At 34.9% G+C, this 16,239-nt stretch overlaps 1 protein-coding gene across 7 annotated transcripts in view; it reads right to left on the bottom strand.

The window, feature by feature from the left end:
• Positions 1-15,769, bottom strand: part of CABCOCO1 (ciliary associated calcium binding coiled-coil 1) — a 121,228-nt gene extending 105,459 nt beyond the window's left edge. For 3 of the 7 annotated variants that reach the window (XM_045069881.1, XM_045069883.1, XM_045069882.1), the window contains exons 1-3: positions 15,591-15,768; positions 6,521-6,624; positions 1,662-1,831 (exon numbers count right to left, since the gene is read on the bottom strand). In XM_045069881.1, the coding sequence (XP_044925816.1) occupies positions 1,662-1,831; positions 6,521-6,624; positions 15,591-15,665 (349 nt within the window). In that variant the 5' untranslated portion in view covers positions 15,666-15,768. Of the gene's footprint in view, positions 1-1,661; positions 1,832-6,520; positions 6,625-15,590 lie in introns of all 7 variants that reach the window. The other 4 variants (XM_004765678.3, XM_045069884.1, XM_045069879.1 and 1 more) reach the window with 2 other exon arrangements.
• Between the last annotated feature and the right edge of the window lie 470 nt (positions 15,770-16,239).

Genomic DNA, 16,239 nt, shown 5'->3' on the forward strand with positions numbered 1-16,239 from the left:
AAAAAAATCAGATGACCACTTTTGCATCAGTGTATTTCTGAATTCTGTCTTCTGTTTCACTGAGCTATGCTTTATCCCTTCACTAATTCAATATTGACTTTATTATTGTAACTTTACAGTAAGCCTTAGAATTGGGTATATGCTTTTTTGGAGCTTTATCCTTATTTTTGAAGTTGTTTTAGCCATTCTAATTCCTTAGCCATTCCATATAAATTTAGAGATCAGCTTGGGATTCTGGCAGGTTTCTCTGTATTGTTCAGATTGGATAATTACTATCACACTATGTTCAAGTTCACTAATTTTTTTCCTTTGTCTCTTTTCCATTTTGCTATTATTTCTATCTAATGAGATTTTAATTTCGGCTATTGTATAATTTTGTTCCAAAATTTCCATTTATTTCTTCTTTATACCTTCCTTTTTTTTTCATGATTCTTTAAAAAATTTATTTCAAGGATGTTCACAGTTGTTCATTTAAGCATTTTTGTAATACCAGTTTCAGTCTTTAACATATAATCTCAATATCTATTTCATCTTATAGTTGGCATCTATTTATTATTATCTTCCATGCAAGTTGAGAGTTACATGATTCCTTGTTTGCCAAGTAATTTTGGCAATGGTGTTGAAAGATTACTGTTTAGAGACATGTAGTACTCAAAGATTCTATAAATATTTGTCCATTTCCTAATTAGGGAAAAAAACAACCAGTCTGTCTGATCAGTTAATATCATACAAATTAGTTTCATTATCAAGTTTAATTATTTTTTTTCTTCTATTGGTACAATTATTTATCTTTTTGCTTTTTAAAGATTTTATTTATTTATCTGAGAGACAGAGAGAGAGAGAAAGAAAGAGAGCATGAGCAGGCAAGAGGGACAAGCAGACTCCCCACTGAGCAGGCAGCCTGACACGGGCCTGATCCTAGGAGACTGGGATCATGACTTGAGCTAAAGGCAGATGCTGAACCTACTGAGGTAGTGGTTATAATACCTCCCATGCAGGAGTTGCTCTGAGGTTCAATAATGCATGTTAAAGATTAGAACCAAACTAATGCCTAGCACACAGAGTTGGCAATATATCAGTAATAGATTTCTTTCCTTTTTTCCAAGAAGCAATTGTATTTATTCTGAAAAAAAAAAAATTATCAACTGAAAAGTGCTCTAAGGAAGAATTTCCAAATTTCCTATAGTAACTCATTCCAAAGTTATATAAGAAAAAAAGTCACAAAATCTAAGTTATGTGAGTAATGTCTATTTAATGGGGTTTAGATATTGACTTACGTACCTCCTCTCATTAGTCATTTATGAGATATCCCAGTAATACTTGTAGGTAAGATGAAATGAAAACAGTTCAAACAATGAAAAAATACCTAAATAAATGTGAACTACATGATATTTTGGGGACATACAGCATTGATAAGATTTTTAAATGAAGTTAACAGATCTTTGGCAAGTTAATTAAGAGAACTTTAGCCTATTAAATACTGTTTGAAATTTCACAACTTAAGGAATTTCACAACTATATATATCTTTGCTCTACCCAGAAAAAACCTTATAATTTTCACTAAAGGAATTGCAAGAAAATTAGGAACTTTTGCTTAAGAACATTAATGTAGATAGTGGCCTAAATTTTCTTTAAAAAAAAAGAAAAAATAATGTACTTACTTCTAAGATTATGAAGTAACATATCTAGTAAAGTCATAAATTTTGAATATTGAATAACAGAAAATTCCATTCCTCTAGCCCACAAAAATCCAGATACATAATAATCTAGTAGAATGGCTTCCTTTAGACAGGTGTTAAGGTTTTTGAAATTCAAAAACTTTTTCAATTTTCTGTAACAAAAAGAAAATCCAGACATTAAAACCAGATTAATGCACAGCTCATTTTCTAAGTTTTGAAAACACGAAGATTTTTCTTGAATGAAAATTCTATAATGCCCTAAATCCAAAAATATTCATAGTTATATCAAAATTCTAAGTCCACAATAACATTCAAAAGGAAAACAGAGAGAGGGAAGAGGAAGAAGAGATAAAGAGAGCAAGAATCCGCACTCCTGTTGGTCTTCTTCTTCCATTTGGTCTCTTCTTGTAATTCTCCTCCTCACCTTCCTCCTCTTCTTCCTTCTTCTGTCTTCGAAGTACAACAACTCATTTTGTCTATGCTATAATTTTCTATTAACCTTCAAATATTTTTTTGAAATAATTTCCTTTTCATTTTTTATACTTTTCTCAATACTGTCTTCTAGGTCCCTTAGGGTTTTCAGCAGTGTTAATTGCCCCTTGGGCTGTTCACAGAGCTCTCTCTTTTCTACTCTACCTTTTTACATGCTTTATTACCTTTTATTTCTTGTTATCTCTTCCTTGAGTTCTTATATCTCTATTTTATACTCTTGCTGTGGTTGCTTCATAAGTTGTCTTTTTAAATTCATGATAAAGGCTCCGTAGCTCAGGGGTTAGAGCACTGGTCTCGTAAATTCATGATAAATGTTTGACTATTTTTTTTTTTTCTGCTCATGGCTATATTCATTTGGTTGTATTTTCTTTCTTGCCAGTTTTTTCTCCTTATTCTTTAATTACTTTTTTTCTTAAAATGGTTTTGTATGCATATTCCTTGTTTTTTTTTTTTTTTTCTCAGACTTGGCCATGTGACAAGCTATTTTCTGTACAGAATCATTTATTCTAGTTTTTTACTCATTTTTCAATTAGTGGGGAAAAGGAAAAAAAAAGTAGGATGGGTTCTCATTACCATCACATAAACAATCTATTTCTTGTAAATATGGGAATTATCTGTTCTAAGCCTGCATATCCTTGTCCTGCTACTGCAAACAAGTGTTCTTGAAATAGCACTTCAGGGTTTTCTTCTCACCTAGGAGAATAATTATGTTTTTTAACTCACTCTAAGATCTTCAACTATGTGTATCCTTCTCATTCTTTCTCTTTCATTTCTGCTTGAACTATAATGCTTCTGGCAGTCATCCTCTATTTTGTGGTTTGGACATACAGCATTCTCCTTGTTTGGATAAAGAAGTTATTGGTATTTCCTTGTTGCTTATATGTGATTTCTGAAGGACTGTGTGTGGACGTATGACAACTTTACACTGCCATTTCAAAAAGGAAGTCCTTATTATTCATAATATTGAAATAGGTTCTATAATCAGAATAATTACAGCAGGATGAAACAAGTTTGGGAAAAAATTAAGCTGATGTTGTATTTAACCTCTAACATAAATCTCATCTACAGTGGTGTCAAGGTAGACCTCAACCACAAAAGAGAGTTCTGATTCCTCTAAACCAATTAAGATAATCTCCCCCTCTTCCCATAATGCAATATAATGGTATTCAATATATGGCATTCTCTATAGTAACTACTGGTCTGTGGTGGGCACTCTCCTAAACTGTTCTAATTCCTAAGGATGAGGCTTATTTTATTCTGTGGAACAAAAATACAAGAGTAAATAAGTATGTTTGATTGCTACTGGCAGCCACCTTGTAGTCATAAGAAAAATCAATTCTAAAATTATAAATTTCTTTATGATACTATGGAGGACTTGAGTCAATCAACTCCGGAGTCAAATATCTCTGAACATTTTTTCCCAATAGTTAGTCTTCCTTCTCACTGTACATTTCATCTGTCATCTCCATGCTGTTCCTTAAAAAAAATAAGATATTTGACTTAAATAGTTGATGTGCTCTTTGCTTTTAATTTTCATTTTTTCAGTGTCTGATTATATGTAAATGAAGCCAACTATTTGTCTAAGAGTATTTTAGTGAAACTTCTTTGACCACCTCTATCTTTGCTCTCCCCCATACCCCCTCCACTACCTTCCCTAGTACCATTTGAATCTTAACCTTCGACTTGAATTGCAGGGCTGACTATTCACCATTTCTAATCTCAGCTCACAGATTTCACCCCAAAGGAGGTTATGCAGGGAAGCATCTGGAGCAAGATGCTGCTGCAATTTGAATGCAAAGGTCCCAAGCATTTTACTGGCAAATCTTTAAGTTTTTCGTCTGGGGATAAGGGAAGACGGGACATGGGAGAGGAGAGAAGGCTATAGCTGTGGCATTAGAGACTATGGGGAAAGAGAAAGATGCTTAACTGGGATTTAGGAAGTCTTACTATAGTGATAGGTGATGTAACTATCTACTTCATCTCATCAAGAAGCCCAGGAAAGGCATTACATTATTCCTATATGCTCTTGAAATTGGAGCCCATCTTATTTTTTTAAATATGATGACATTCAGAAATAAGCCTTAAGGCAAGAGCTGAACAGCTCATGGAAGCCCAGTTATGAAAGGTTATTAAAAGATCTCTCAGGGTTATTTCTGTGTTTAGTTATTTTCAATTTAGTCCTTAACATTTTTTCAACAAGGATTTGGGTGTATCTATAAAAAATCAGGGTTACATTAAAAGCATGAATGTTTGATTATAGTTAGGAGATCATGAGAAATGTACTCAGAGGTTTAACTTTACTTGAAGTATAATCTAGAAATGTGTCTTAATGATACAATAATGTTTCATTTGGTTGGCTGCTTTCATGAAACAGTTTTTAATTTTAAAATGTAGGGAAGTGTGATTTCCTATAATTTATTTAAATAGGTATATAGCTTTATAGACTGCATGATTTTGGCATACTTCTGTTACTTGGTGACAGGGTACCTAAATTATATTTCTGTCATTTTGAAAAGTATATAATCGCCATCTAGAATAATGCTATTTTAAATGGGAAGTGAAGGATTGATTGCAAATATTTTAGGATTACTATTGTAAAAATCTTATAAAGAACCTCAAAAAATTACTCTGCAAAGAAATACCTCCTGATATAACATTGTCATTTATCCAAAATTGATATCAAAAATCCGAGATTACTTCAGGTGAATTCTATTAATGAAACAGTCTAAAAGGTCAACCCATGTTGAACCTGGTTGTTTTTATACAGTTAATTTCTGTATCACTCTCTGTGTTATTTCTTTTATCCTAGACATCACCGCTTAAAGATTAAAAATACTTTTAGAATTTAAATATTTGGCAATAAAGAGAGCCATTAAGTGGGAAAAAAAGATCATCACACAAGGTATGGTACATAGTACAACTTAAGATGTGGTAAGAATGAAACAAGTATAAATATTTTGTTTGCATTATCTTTTATTTAATATTAATTGCATTTAATATAACATCTTTGATATTTAATACAAATAAATTATAAATTCTAAGAAATATCTGTCATCATATTATTTTGCCTAGTATGAAATACCTATTTTTTGCACTTTAATGATCAATATTTGGAATATCTAGAAATGGAAAATACTTATTAAAGCATAAATAATCAGTGATACTAATAAAAGAATTTTGCTAATCAATTCTGATACTAAAATTCAGAATTTCCAATGGCCATTCATTTCTATAAAAATCTTAAAATTACCATGATATACTTGTTTAAAAATCTGTGAAATTTTTAATTACCTTAATACTTATAAAGATATAGATGGTAAGCAATATGGCCAAGTCACAGATACTAGGATTTCTAGCAAGAGTTGCAGGCCCTGAAACTGAAGACCATCCTGGGAAAAGGCCTGTCAGTGTCATTTGCCTGCTCTTAATATGTCTTCCCTTCTCAGATTTCTCTTCCAGCCAGTACATCTGTCATATTTCCTTCTTAGTAGTAAATCACCTCTATTCCACAATATTTGAAAGATTTGCAAATGATAGCCACTGACAGAGTCATTTTCTATTTGTCCATTATAGTCCACAATACCTTCCTAACATCCAGATGACTGGCCTGTAGAAGAGACATTACAGTCCAGAACATCACATCATGTGTAAAGTGGGCTCTCTACACATTATAGTCAATCAGTCTTCATATTATTAGAGCAAGATAACTTTTAAGATGACTGATTACTCAAAACACATTTTAGGAACTTGTGTGTTAGATATATCTGACTAGAGTTCTATGTAAATGATTTGCTATAGAGAATGAGATGTACATGTATTAGAATTATTCCCATAAATTCAGTTATATTCACATTTTTAGGAAAAAAACATGAAATTAGAGTATTTAGTATAGTTTTATATCCAATAAAAATCATAGGTGGATGGCTAATACTCATAATTTCCAAAGTATTAAAATATATTAATTCTTAATATTACAGAAAAAACAACTTGTTCTTGTCACGATGAGACAGAAGACCTAAAGGTTACTGTGCATAATTGACAGTTTTACGAATGAAAGAGAAAAGAAGTAGAAGAGAGCATATGTTAAAGATTGCTTTTAACAATAAATCCCTCTTCTCTGTTAACATTTGCATGTTGGTCTGAAATGCATTTCTCACATAAAGACGACAGCTGAGCAGTGTAAAAAGTCAGTTGTTTGAGAATTTTGGTGTTTCAGACTCTGGAGATTATATATATATGGAGATATATCTATATCTATATCTATATATCTATCTATATTTGCATGATATAGATTTATAGATGCAGAATTAGAACTGTTTTATATTTGGTTGTAATATTGAAATACTTACTGTTGAACTCCATCTATGTCCTCTGCCAGCATTTCAGTGATTTGAGCAGCTGAAAGAAAATCTGGAGACAGAATCTTTTCATGTTCCTGGAATTCAGCATCTCTCTATCAAAACAAAAACAAAACAACAGGAATGAGTTATTTCAATAATATTATTAACCCAATAATATCAAAATGTGCTTAGTTTCTAGTTGCTATCAGAAATAAAAGTGAAACACAATAGTCTTCTAGATAATCATTTTTCTCTTCATTTTCAAGTAATGGTACCTCTCAAAAGTTGAATGTCTAGTTAAACTGTCTTTTATGCATATTTAAAACTGGGTGATGGCTTTCAATTAACAAACACGTTTTTGGTATTTATTTTTTTTATCATGATAATGTACTCTTTAATTCCACTTCCCCCTTCTCCCCTTCAGTAACCATCAGTTTATTCTCTGTAGTTAAGAGTCTGTCCTTTAGTTTGTCTCTTTTTTAACCTTTGATCATTTGTTTTGTTGCCTAAATTACACATACAAGTGAAATCATATGGTATTTGTCTTTCTCTACTTTATTTCACTTAGCATTACATTCTCTAGCTCTACCCATGTTTTCATGAATGGCAAGATTTTATTCTTTTTTATGGCTGAATAATGTGTATATATTACATATAGTTTATTATATATTATATTATATTAATTATTGTTAATAATTATAATTATTAATTATATTCTGTTAAATTATTATATTATATAATATTATATTACATATCCCGCATATTATTATATATTATATAATATTATATATACAGGATTTAAGGATATTAAGGATTTTTGCATCTTTATTCATGAGAGATATTGGTCTATAGTTCCTTTTTTTGTGGTGTCTTTATCTGGTTTGAGTATTGAGGTGATACTGTCTTCATAGAAGGAATATGGGAGTTTTCCTTTCTCTTGTATTTCTCTGGTATAGTCTGAGAAAAATAGGTATTAACATTTCTTTAAATGTTTGGTAGAATTTGCCTGTGAAGCAATCTGGTCCCAGGTTTTTGACTTTTGAACATTTTTTGGTTACTGAGTAAATTTCATTGCTAGTAACTGGTTTTCTCAAATTTTCTTTTTCTCTCTTTTTTTTTCATTGCTTTAGTTTTGGTAGATTACATGTCTCTAGGAAATCCAAGAAGCAGACATCCACCCAGCAGTGACCAGTCTGCCACGTGTCTCACTGAAATATCCACTATGTCTCATTCAAGGATGCAACGTCTACCTGGCAGTGACCAGCATGCCATATATCTTACCCCTAGAAGCTGAAAACCCAGTGCAACTGGGGGTATAGCAGGACCACTTCTTTATTCTAAGAGTTTTGGTCCTCAACAAGATTGGTCACCAATCCTCAATGCAAAACCAACATCATAACATTACAATGAGGAGACATCCACCCAGCAATGAGAAAGAAAGAAAGACTTAGAGGAGTCTGTGTTCTATTCTAGGAAAACATGTGGTGGATCAAACGTGCTGCTTATGGGAAGAGCTTCCCAGAGAATCACCAATAGGCTGATCATCCCCAAATGCATCTTGGTTACTCCCAGTGACAGTCTTAAATCACTGGGGGCTTGGAGGACTTGGATGATCAGTCTTATGTGTGTGTTCCCGGCAAGCCACAAATAATTATCATGCAGAAGATTTCCTCGATAGGGACTGCTACATAAGAAATAACTTCTGACACTTCCCTGGGTTCTTAGTCACATAAAAACACTTTCTGATGGGAAGGAACAAGTGTCCCTTTTCTTTGGAGCTGAGTGATTCAGTCTCTTATGCCAGCTAATAGCCTTAAGAAAAACTGTACAAGAACTGAACCAGAGAGTCTTACAATTAAAGTGAGAGTAAAGTTTCAGAGCCAACTAAAGCAATCCAGAGCACAGGAAATGAACAGGGAGTGAGAATAGGGAATGAGAATAGGTCCCATATCAGTTCTCCCAGTTTTCCTTTTCCCCAGAAAATAGACCAGTTACACAGAGGTGCACAGAGACAGAAATTACAGCAGCATTACACCAACTCTGTTTCACAGAGGAGGAACTTAGCAATCCCCAAAAGTCAAATTGTGCTGTGCAGACTTAATTTTGGGGTACCATTGTTCCTCTGAGGGTCACTTCATGATTATCAAGATGATGCAGGCAACCCAAGTCCAAAGACCCAGAGTGGGTCCCACAGGACCAGCCAAGTGGGTGCTTGCTTCATGCAGGATGGAAATCAAATGCAAGCCAAGGAGATGAGAGCAGATACAGTAAAAGCATCTAAAGACTCAGAAAGGAAAAGGAGCATGAGCCTCATCTTTGCTTGGGTATCTGAAGCTTTTAATGGAGGACTGTGGTCTTGTTGTATGTGTCCTCTTAGGCATCCAGGAACTGATCAAACAAGAATGAATTACAAACTTTAAAAAATACTTACATGTTCCTCATTGAGCGTGGGGCTCAAGAGGAGGCAAAGACAAGTAAAAAACTTGTTAGCCTCAATAACTTAACATCTAGTGGAAGGAACAAACCAAGGGTGACTTTAAAACGAGAAGACAAAATAAGTGAGTCATAATAAAAGGACAAGGACAGACACAGGACAATGAAAGCCTAGAGAGGAGGTCCAGAAATGCACTTGGTAAGACTAGACAAGAATGATGGAATGAATCAGCAACAGAACACATGTGGACTGGTTCTGTAAATATCAAGTAATTCACACAATGGTGCCTTGAGTACAAATCAGGGTCTAGTTGGACATAAGTGGGAAGTGGGCATTGGGAACATGTTGTGGGAGATCTCAAATTTAATACTTGAATAAATATTTACTGAGTGATTACAAAATGCAACATATTGCACAAGAGATCACAAATATTTTAGATCCTTGGCTGGTCAAAGAATGACAAGCTGAAGAGTTTGTTCTTAGTAATACAGACAGTAAGGAACCCATGACGCTTTTTAGCAGTGAAATGATAAGATAAATCTGTCCTTTAAGGAAGGGCAATTTGTAGGGGAATGAAGGAAGGAAAGAAGCAGAGAAAGGACTCAGAGGAAAGTTCAATGAAAATGTCTTTGAAACTGGTCAGGAATGAGGCACAGGATTGCACTGGGCTCCTAGCAGTGTGTATGAAAAGGGGTGAATGCAACATTATCTGGGGGACTAAAAGTGGTACAAATAAATAGTATGTGTATCTGAAATAGATGATTGAAAAAAGAGAAAGGTGGAAATTCTCAGGCCCTCCAGAAGCTGAGTCCTTTTGTTCAGAGTACAGACTGTAAAAGCCATATGTGGCACTCTTGTTACAACAATAAAAATAAAAGCACTGGAAGATGATGCCTGTTTTAAGAGAGCGACATGACAAGTTTGATTTCAGTGGTTGAATTTAAGGTGGAATACGCATATCGAGGAAGAAATGTTTAGGAGGTAATTAGAAATGCTAGACTCAGAAAAGTCCAGTTTAAAAATATTGGCTTAAGAGTCTAAATTCCTCAGGGACAGTCATTCAATCTTTTACTTCTTTTTACAATTTTGCAGATCCTAGTTATGTCAACATAGGTTGTTAATCGACTGTCTGAATTCATCTCTATCATCTGATGACATTATTAGATGATAGTAAATGATGAATAGGGGACTTGAATTTGGAGGGCTCAGAGGGTTCGACTACTGATTAATTTTGTGACTTACAGCAAGTCATTTGAATCTAAGTTGAATTCATGGTAAAAAAATCATTTTGAAATGTTTTAAAACACAAGATTACTGTCATTATTAATAAAAATATGCATGGAGGGTACACTGTACAGACATTCAGATCAATTTTATTTGATGTGAAAATTTTCTGGATAGAGAAAAATAGGTCACACAAGACTGTATGAAAGGGAATACAATAATCTTAAACCTTTTCTACAATAATAATTCTAGGTAAAATGCTTAATATTAGTGCTTCGTTTTTTACTAAAACTTGATAGTTTAAGATAATCATCTTGTAGGAGGGTTTGCCTCTGGTTTTTGTTTTCTTTTGTCTTAAATTGAATTCCTGAACCTATTTTAAACTAGTGCTCTTTCTTGTTTGTTTACATACTGTCTTGCACTTGAAAGGATATAAGGTGGTAAAAGTCTTTATTCTTTCAACACATATATTCTGACTTATGAAAATTAAAGATACAATACAAAATTCATGAATAGGCTAATAAAAATGTGATATGTAATTTGGTTTTCTCTGTAAAATTCCATCTCTGACTAGAAAAATATGTAAGCTAAACTTCACTGTAACTCATTTTATTCCGCCACCTGGTAATTTTAGCAATTATTCTAGAAGCAATAAAATTGTAAGCCTAATATTATATGCCAGATAATCTTTTCTCTGAATTTCTTCTCTTATTCACCTAAACTCTCCACATTGTATGTCTTCCTTCTAGAATTTAAGCTTTTGAGATATCTTTCTATCCATCACTGGTAGTATCCCAAAAGATTCTTAATAAATGTTCATTAAAAAAAAGACAACATAGGGGTGCCTGGGTGGCTCAGAGGGTTAGGCCGCTGCCTTCGGCTCAGGTCATGAACTTGGAGTCCTGGGATCGAGCCCCGTATCTGGCTCTCTGCTCAGCAGGGAGCCTGCTTCTTCCTCTCTCTCTGCCTGCCTCTCTGCCTGCTTGTGATCTCTCTCAAATAAATAAATAAAATCTTAAAAAAAAAAAAGATAACATAGTTCATCAAAGATGACTAAGAGGGGTTTCACAGTCATAAAGAATATAGACTAGCCTACAATTTCTATACTTAGAAAGTCGCTCTTTGAGCATGAAAATAAATGAACTAAGGAGCAGCACTGTGTTGAGCCATGCAAAAAGGAAGATCAGTACTACTGATTCTGCCTTTATTTAAAATTTTGATCCATTATGAGTTTTTTGTATTAACTTTTAATTTAAAAAAAAATGCCCTCGACTGCATTATAATCCCAATTATATCACTGCAGTTAAGTATCTTGACTACTGAATTTCTGGCATCTCTTAAATTTTATGCCCAAGAAGACTGCTCTACTTGCCTCACTACAGTCCAGGCCATGCTAAGGAGCCAATTTAAGAAAAAGAAAGCTATTTAAAAAAAAAAAAAAACACAGATTAAAGAAGGATAAGTGAAACAAGAACTAGTTCTTTAAAGTATGAATAAAATAGGCAAAAATATTTGGCAAACATGATTAAATGAAAAAATAAACATATGACACATTCTATAGACTTACATTTGAAAATTATAAGACAATCTGTAAGTCCTCAAATTTGAACAGGGGTAAGAAAGAGAATGGAATTGACCACATAAACTAAATTGTAAGTCTGCTTTTTTAAAAAAGTCACCACGCCCAGATAGTTGTACACTTGAAGTTCTACCTAACAATGAAGAACACATAAATTCTGTGGACTAATAATTACAGACTGTAGACAATTCATTTTTAAGAAGCTGGCAGAGTCTACACACAAAAACCTAAACAAGCACAAAATGGAAATTATAAATCAAAATCATTCATGAATTCAGATGTAAAAATTTTAATTAAAATATTGTCTTAGAAAGTTGAATCCAACAGTGTACTAGGAAAAATAAGCTATCATTATGACCAAGTAAGATTAATTTCAGAAATTCAAGGATGGATCATCATTAACAAGATACTTTTTGTGTCAAATTAAATGATAAAAAATGATATAATAATGAAATATTAAGTGGGAATTTGCTAGAATTCAGGAGCAAAACTCTTAGTAAAACATGAATAGAAAAAAATAGCTGAAATACAAAAAAGATTATTTGTCAAAACATCAGACTGAATGGTAAAAAACTGAAGTCATTCTCCTGAAACCAGAAACTAAAAAGGGATTCTGGCTAGTAACATTATTGCAATTTAACACTCTGTAGAAATTCTAACTAATATAATAAGAAAACATGTGGGTTAAACATTAAAAATGAAGTAATAAAGAAATCTTTATTTGAAGGTTACATGGTTATATACCTAAGACACCTGACATTGTACTAACATGGTTTCAGTTAATAAGAAATTTGATAAGATGGTAACATAACACGAATATATAAAGGCCAATTGCTTTTCTCTATATTAGAAACTAATTAGAAATGGAAATGGCAGAAATGTGATTAAACTATACTTGGTTATAAATATAATAAGAAAGATATAGGACCTATAGAAATCATAAACTTTATCAAAAATTTAATAAAAAGCTTAATAAAGGAGATTTATTGGAAAACTTCAAAAAAATTAAATCCTTCCTACATTATAAATGTAACATGATGGCAATTTTAAATCTCAACTATATCATTCTAGAACTTTATAAACTAATTTTTAAAAATTCTTATGGAAGAATAGATATATTTTTAAAAAGAAAAATAGTGAGAGGAACCTTTCCAAATTAGATATTAAAGCTAAATATAAAATAGTATGGCATTGACATAAGAATGGGAAAACTGGTCAGTGGAAAAGAAAAAGATATTCAAAAATATATCTACAATAACATATATAAATTTTCAGAAATTCAAAAATACATATACATGTATACATATGTGTGTGGGGTGTGTGTGTGAATAAATAAATAAATGTTTGGCGTGTCTATTCAGTTCCACTATTCTGCCCATCCTTGTGTTCATTCACATGTATATACACATAATGTGATAGTGGTAGTCCATTCTCAAGGGGAAGAGAGAGGATGGTTATTCAGTAAATGAAGTTGGCATAACTGATGGTTCATGTCTAGAAGAAAATAAAATTAGGTACTCATTTCAAATATATCAAATATATCTATCAAAAATTAATTTTAGCCATGTTAAAGACTAAACCTTAGTAAAACAATACTTTATATATTAGGAAAAGAGTAAAGATTACTTGCATCGTCTGAAAGGGAGGATGAAGACAGGAGAAACAGGACTTTGAAAATAAGAAAGGAAACCCAAAGACCACTAATAAAAAGGACAAGCCAAATATTTGTCAAATTCGCCACACCCACAGCCACTACTCTCAGAAGTTCTAAATGTTTTATAAATACTACTACTGTATATTAACATTTTAAGGAATATTAGTACTGTTTTCTCAACAGTATTTTAAGTAATAATTTTGTTATCCTCCCCCATGGTCCTGCTCAGGTCTTGGGAGATCAATACTGGAAAGAATCTGACCTAAGAAGAACCTTTCAGTATCTAACTGAAAGAGGGGTCTCTGCCATATTTTCTATCTAACCCCTAAAACATATTGTGGGCACAAATGGGCAGCCAGCAGACCTCATCACTCTAAAGAATGCAGGCTCTACAGATCCACTGGCTTCTCTGTGGCCTAGAGGAACTCTGCTATCATTGGAATGGAAACTGGGTTCTACCATGCAGTGTATCAGCCTGTTCATCTCAGTATAGGCTAAGTGAGTACAGCTCAATGAGTCCAAATTCCCTCTTGATTTCTTCAGTTTGTTACCAACTAAAAGATTGAATATTTTCTGAATTGCCTGTCACAGGGAATACCTGCTCCTCCAAGAAGTTAACAAATATGCCCACCAACAGTGCTAAGATGGTAGACAATCACCTGAGGTCTATAATTAACTCAACTCATCTGACCCATCTAAAAAACAAAAGTGATTTTCTTTTCTCTTGGAACATAGCACTTCTTTGCATCTTAAAAAAAGGGGGGGTATTTCTTTTTCTTTTCTTCCTTTATTTATTTTTTTGAAGTGCAGATTCATCAGCTCCAAATTATCAGAAAGGACATATCTATATCTACATGGACAAGTACATACGAACAAGTATACACTGACAATTGCGCATTTTTTCTTAGGTAAGTTTTTGTGTATTTTTAAATAACACGACTTAATTGGGAAATTTGCTCTGCCACTTTCGAAATTGTATTACTTACATTAGAGATCACAAGGGAGTAACTAGCTTAGTAACCAGTTTATCACATTAAAATGTATTTTTAATGTATGCTAATTTCAACAGACTCCTAGGACAGTCAGTGTGCTAATTTAGCGGTCTGCAGTATTGGGAAGAATCTGGATTGGGAACGACTTGTATGTATCTCTGCGGCAAGACACCAGATTATTGGCTGTGTGTTTCTACATTTAGAAAATAGCAGCTAATACTTAGCTTCTGCACAAAAAATCTTATTTAGACTAAGAAGGGAGTTGGGTATAGCCATGTAAATTACATTATTATTCACCTTCAGTCTTAAAAAAAAAAAAAAAAAAAAAACTCAAGAAAAAACTTTCTAGAACACGATGGACTCCGTGTGAAGATTTAAACATTTTCTTTTAGCAGTATGTGGAATGGCAGATATGTTCTTCATTAAAATCTCAGGATACCAAGTTTATGCGCAATTAAAGTAATCTAAAACCCATTTATCATTGAGAGCTAGTGTTGGGAGGGGCCTAAAGATAAATCCTTTTTTCTTTTTCTTTTTTCCACATAAAGGAAACCACTGGAGAAAGTTAACCTTCGTAAAGAGACAAGTGGATGATGAGCAACGAAGCCAAAACTAAAAGGTCGATTTTCCAGGGCCCCTCCTTTGTCCTATCATGTATCTCCGTATTTAGAGAAGTGGTAAAATAATCAGGGAGACACCAAGCCCTGACCTTCAAATACTAATCAATCTACTAACAATGAAGAGTTATTATTCCATGACACCTTTGAACAACAGAACTATGATCACTGCGAAAGAATTAGCAGCACTTTCCAAACGGGACCGGTCCATTTTAGATCCCAAGATCCCGTTTCAAGGGCAGAAAATCCGGGAGAAGCACTGCGTTGTGAGGTCGCGGGGACCTGGAACCGACCAAGGGAGGAATTTCTACAGTTTCCACTCCAGGGCACCTCTCGCGGCGCTCCGGGGCGGGGGCGCGGCCGGCGGCAAGGCTCCGGGAGCGCAGGGCGCTTCCCGGACCCTGGCACCGCTCCGGTCCGCTCCGGTCCGCTCGGGTCCGCTCCCTGCCCCGCCGCCACTCGTCGCCGCGCTCCCAATCCCGGAGCCAGGCGCCTCCCTGGGGACGGGCCCCAGCCGCGGGCCGCGTGGGCCTGAGGCGTGAGGTCGAGGGTCGCGGGTGCCGGGAAGGGGCGGCGTACCTCCGACTCGGGTGTGGTTCCCGCCGGGATCGTCGCCGCGGGGGTCGTCCCCCCGGGAGTGGTCCCCACGGACATCCTCAGGATCTCGCCCCGGAGTTGCGGCCCTTCGTCGCCTAGGCAACCGAGGCGGGGCCGCAGGCGCGAGCCTGGGGAACGAATCCCTCCGCGAAGAGACTTCCGGGTCGGAACTTGGGCCGCTCAGGGGGAGGGCAGGGGCGGGGCCCGGGCCGCTGCCGGGCTGCTGGGCGGGGAAAGACCCCCTCAGGAGCGCTTTGAAAACTCTGCTAGAGACAGACTTGTTCCTTTTAGTAAGAACGAAAGCAAGAAGGGGGGGAAAAAAAAAGGCAATTTAAATGAGTTAGTATGTGGAGAGGTGTCTAATGCTAGCATAGCAAGTTCTCAATAAATATTAAAGTGAGATATGTGCGGCACCTGGGCACCTGGGTTGTCAGAGGTTAAAACCTCCCCCTTGGCTTAGGTCAAGATCTCAGGGTCGTGGGATCCAGCCCCGCATCAGGCTCTCTGCTGGGCAGGGAGCCTGCTTCCTCCTTTCTGCCTGCCTCTCGGCCTACTTGTGATCTTTGTCAAATAAATAAATAAATAATTTTTTTTTAAAAAAGTGAGATATATTTTTGGAACTTGATCATAG

This window comes from Mustela putorius, unplaced genomic scaffold (genome assembly GCF_011764305.1).
Source record: "Mustela putorius furo isolate JIRA1106 unplaced genomic scaffold, ASM1176430v1.1 tig00003949_pilon_pilon_pilon, whole genome shotgun sequence".
In the NCBI taxonomy this organism is placed as follows: Eukaryota; Metazoa; Chordata; class Mammalia; order Carnivora; family Mustelidae; genus Mustela; species Mustela putorius.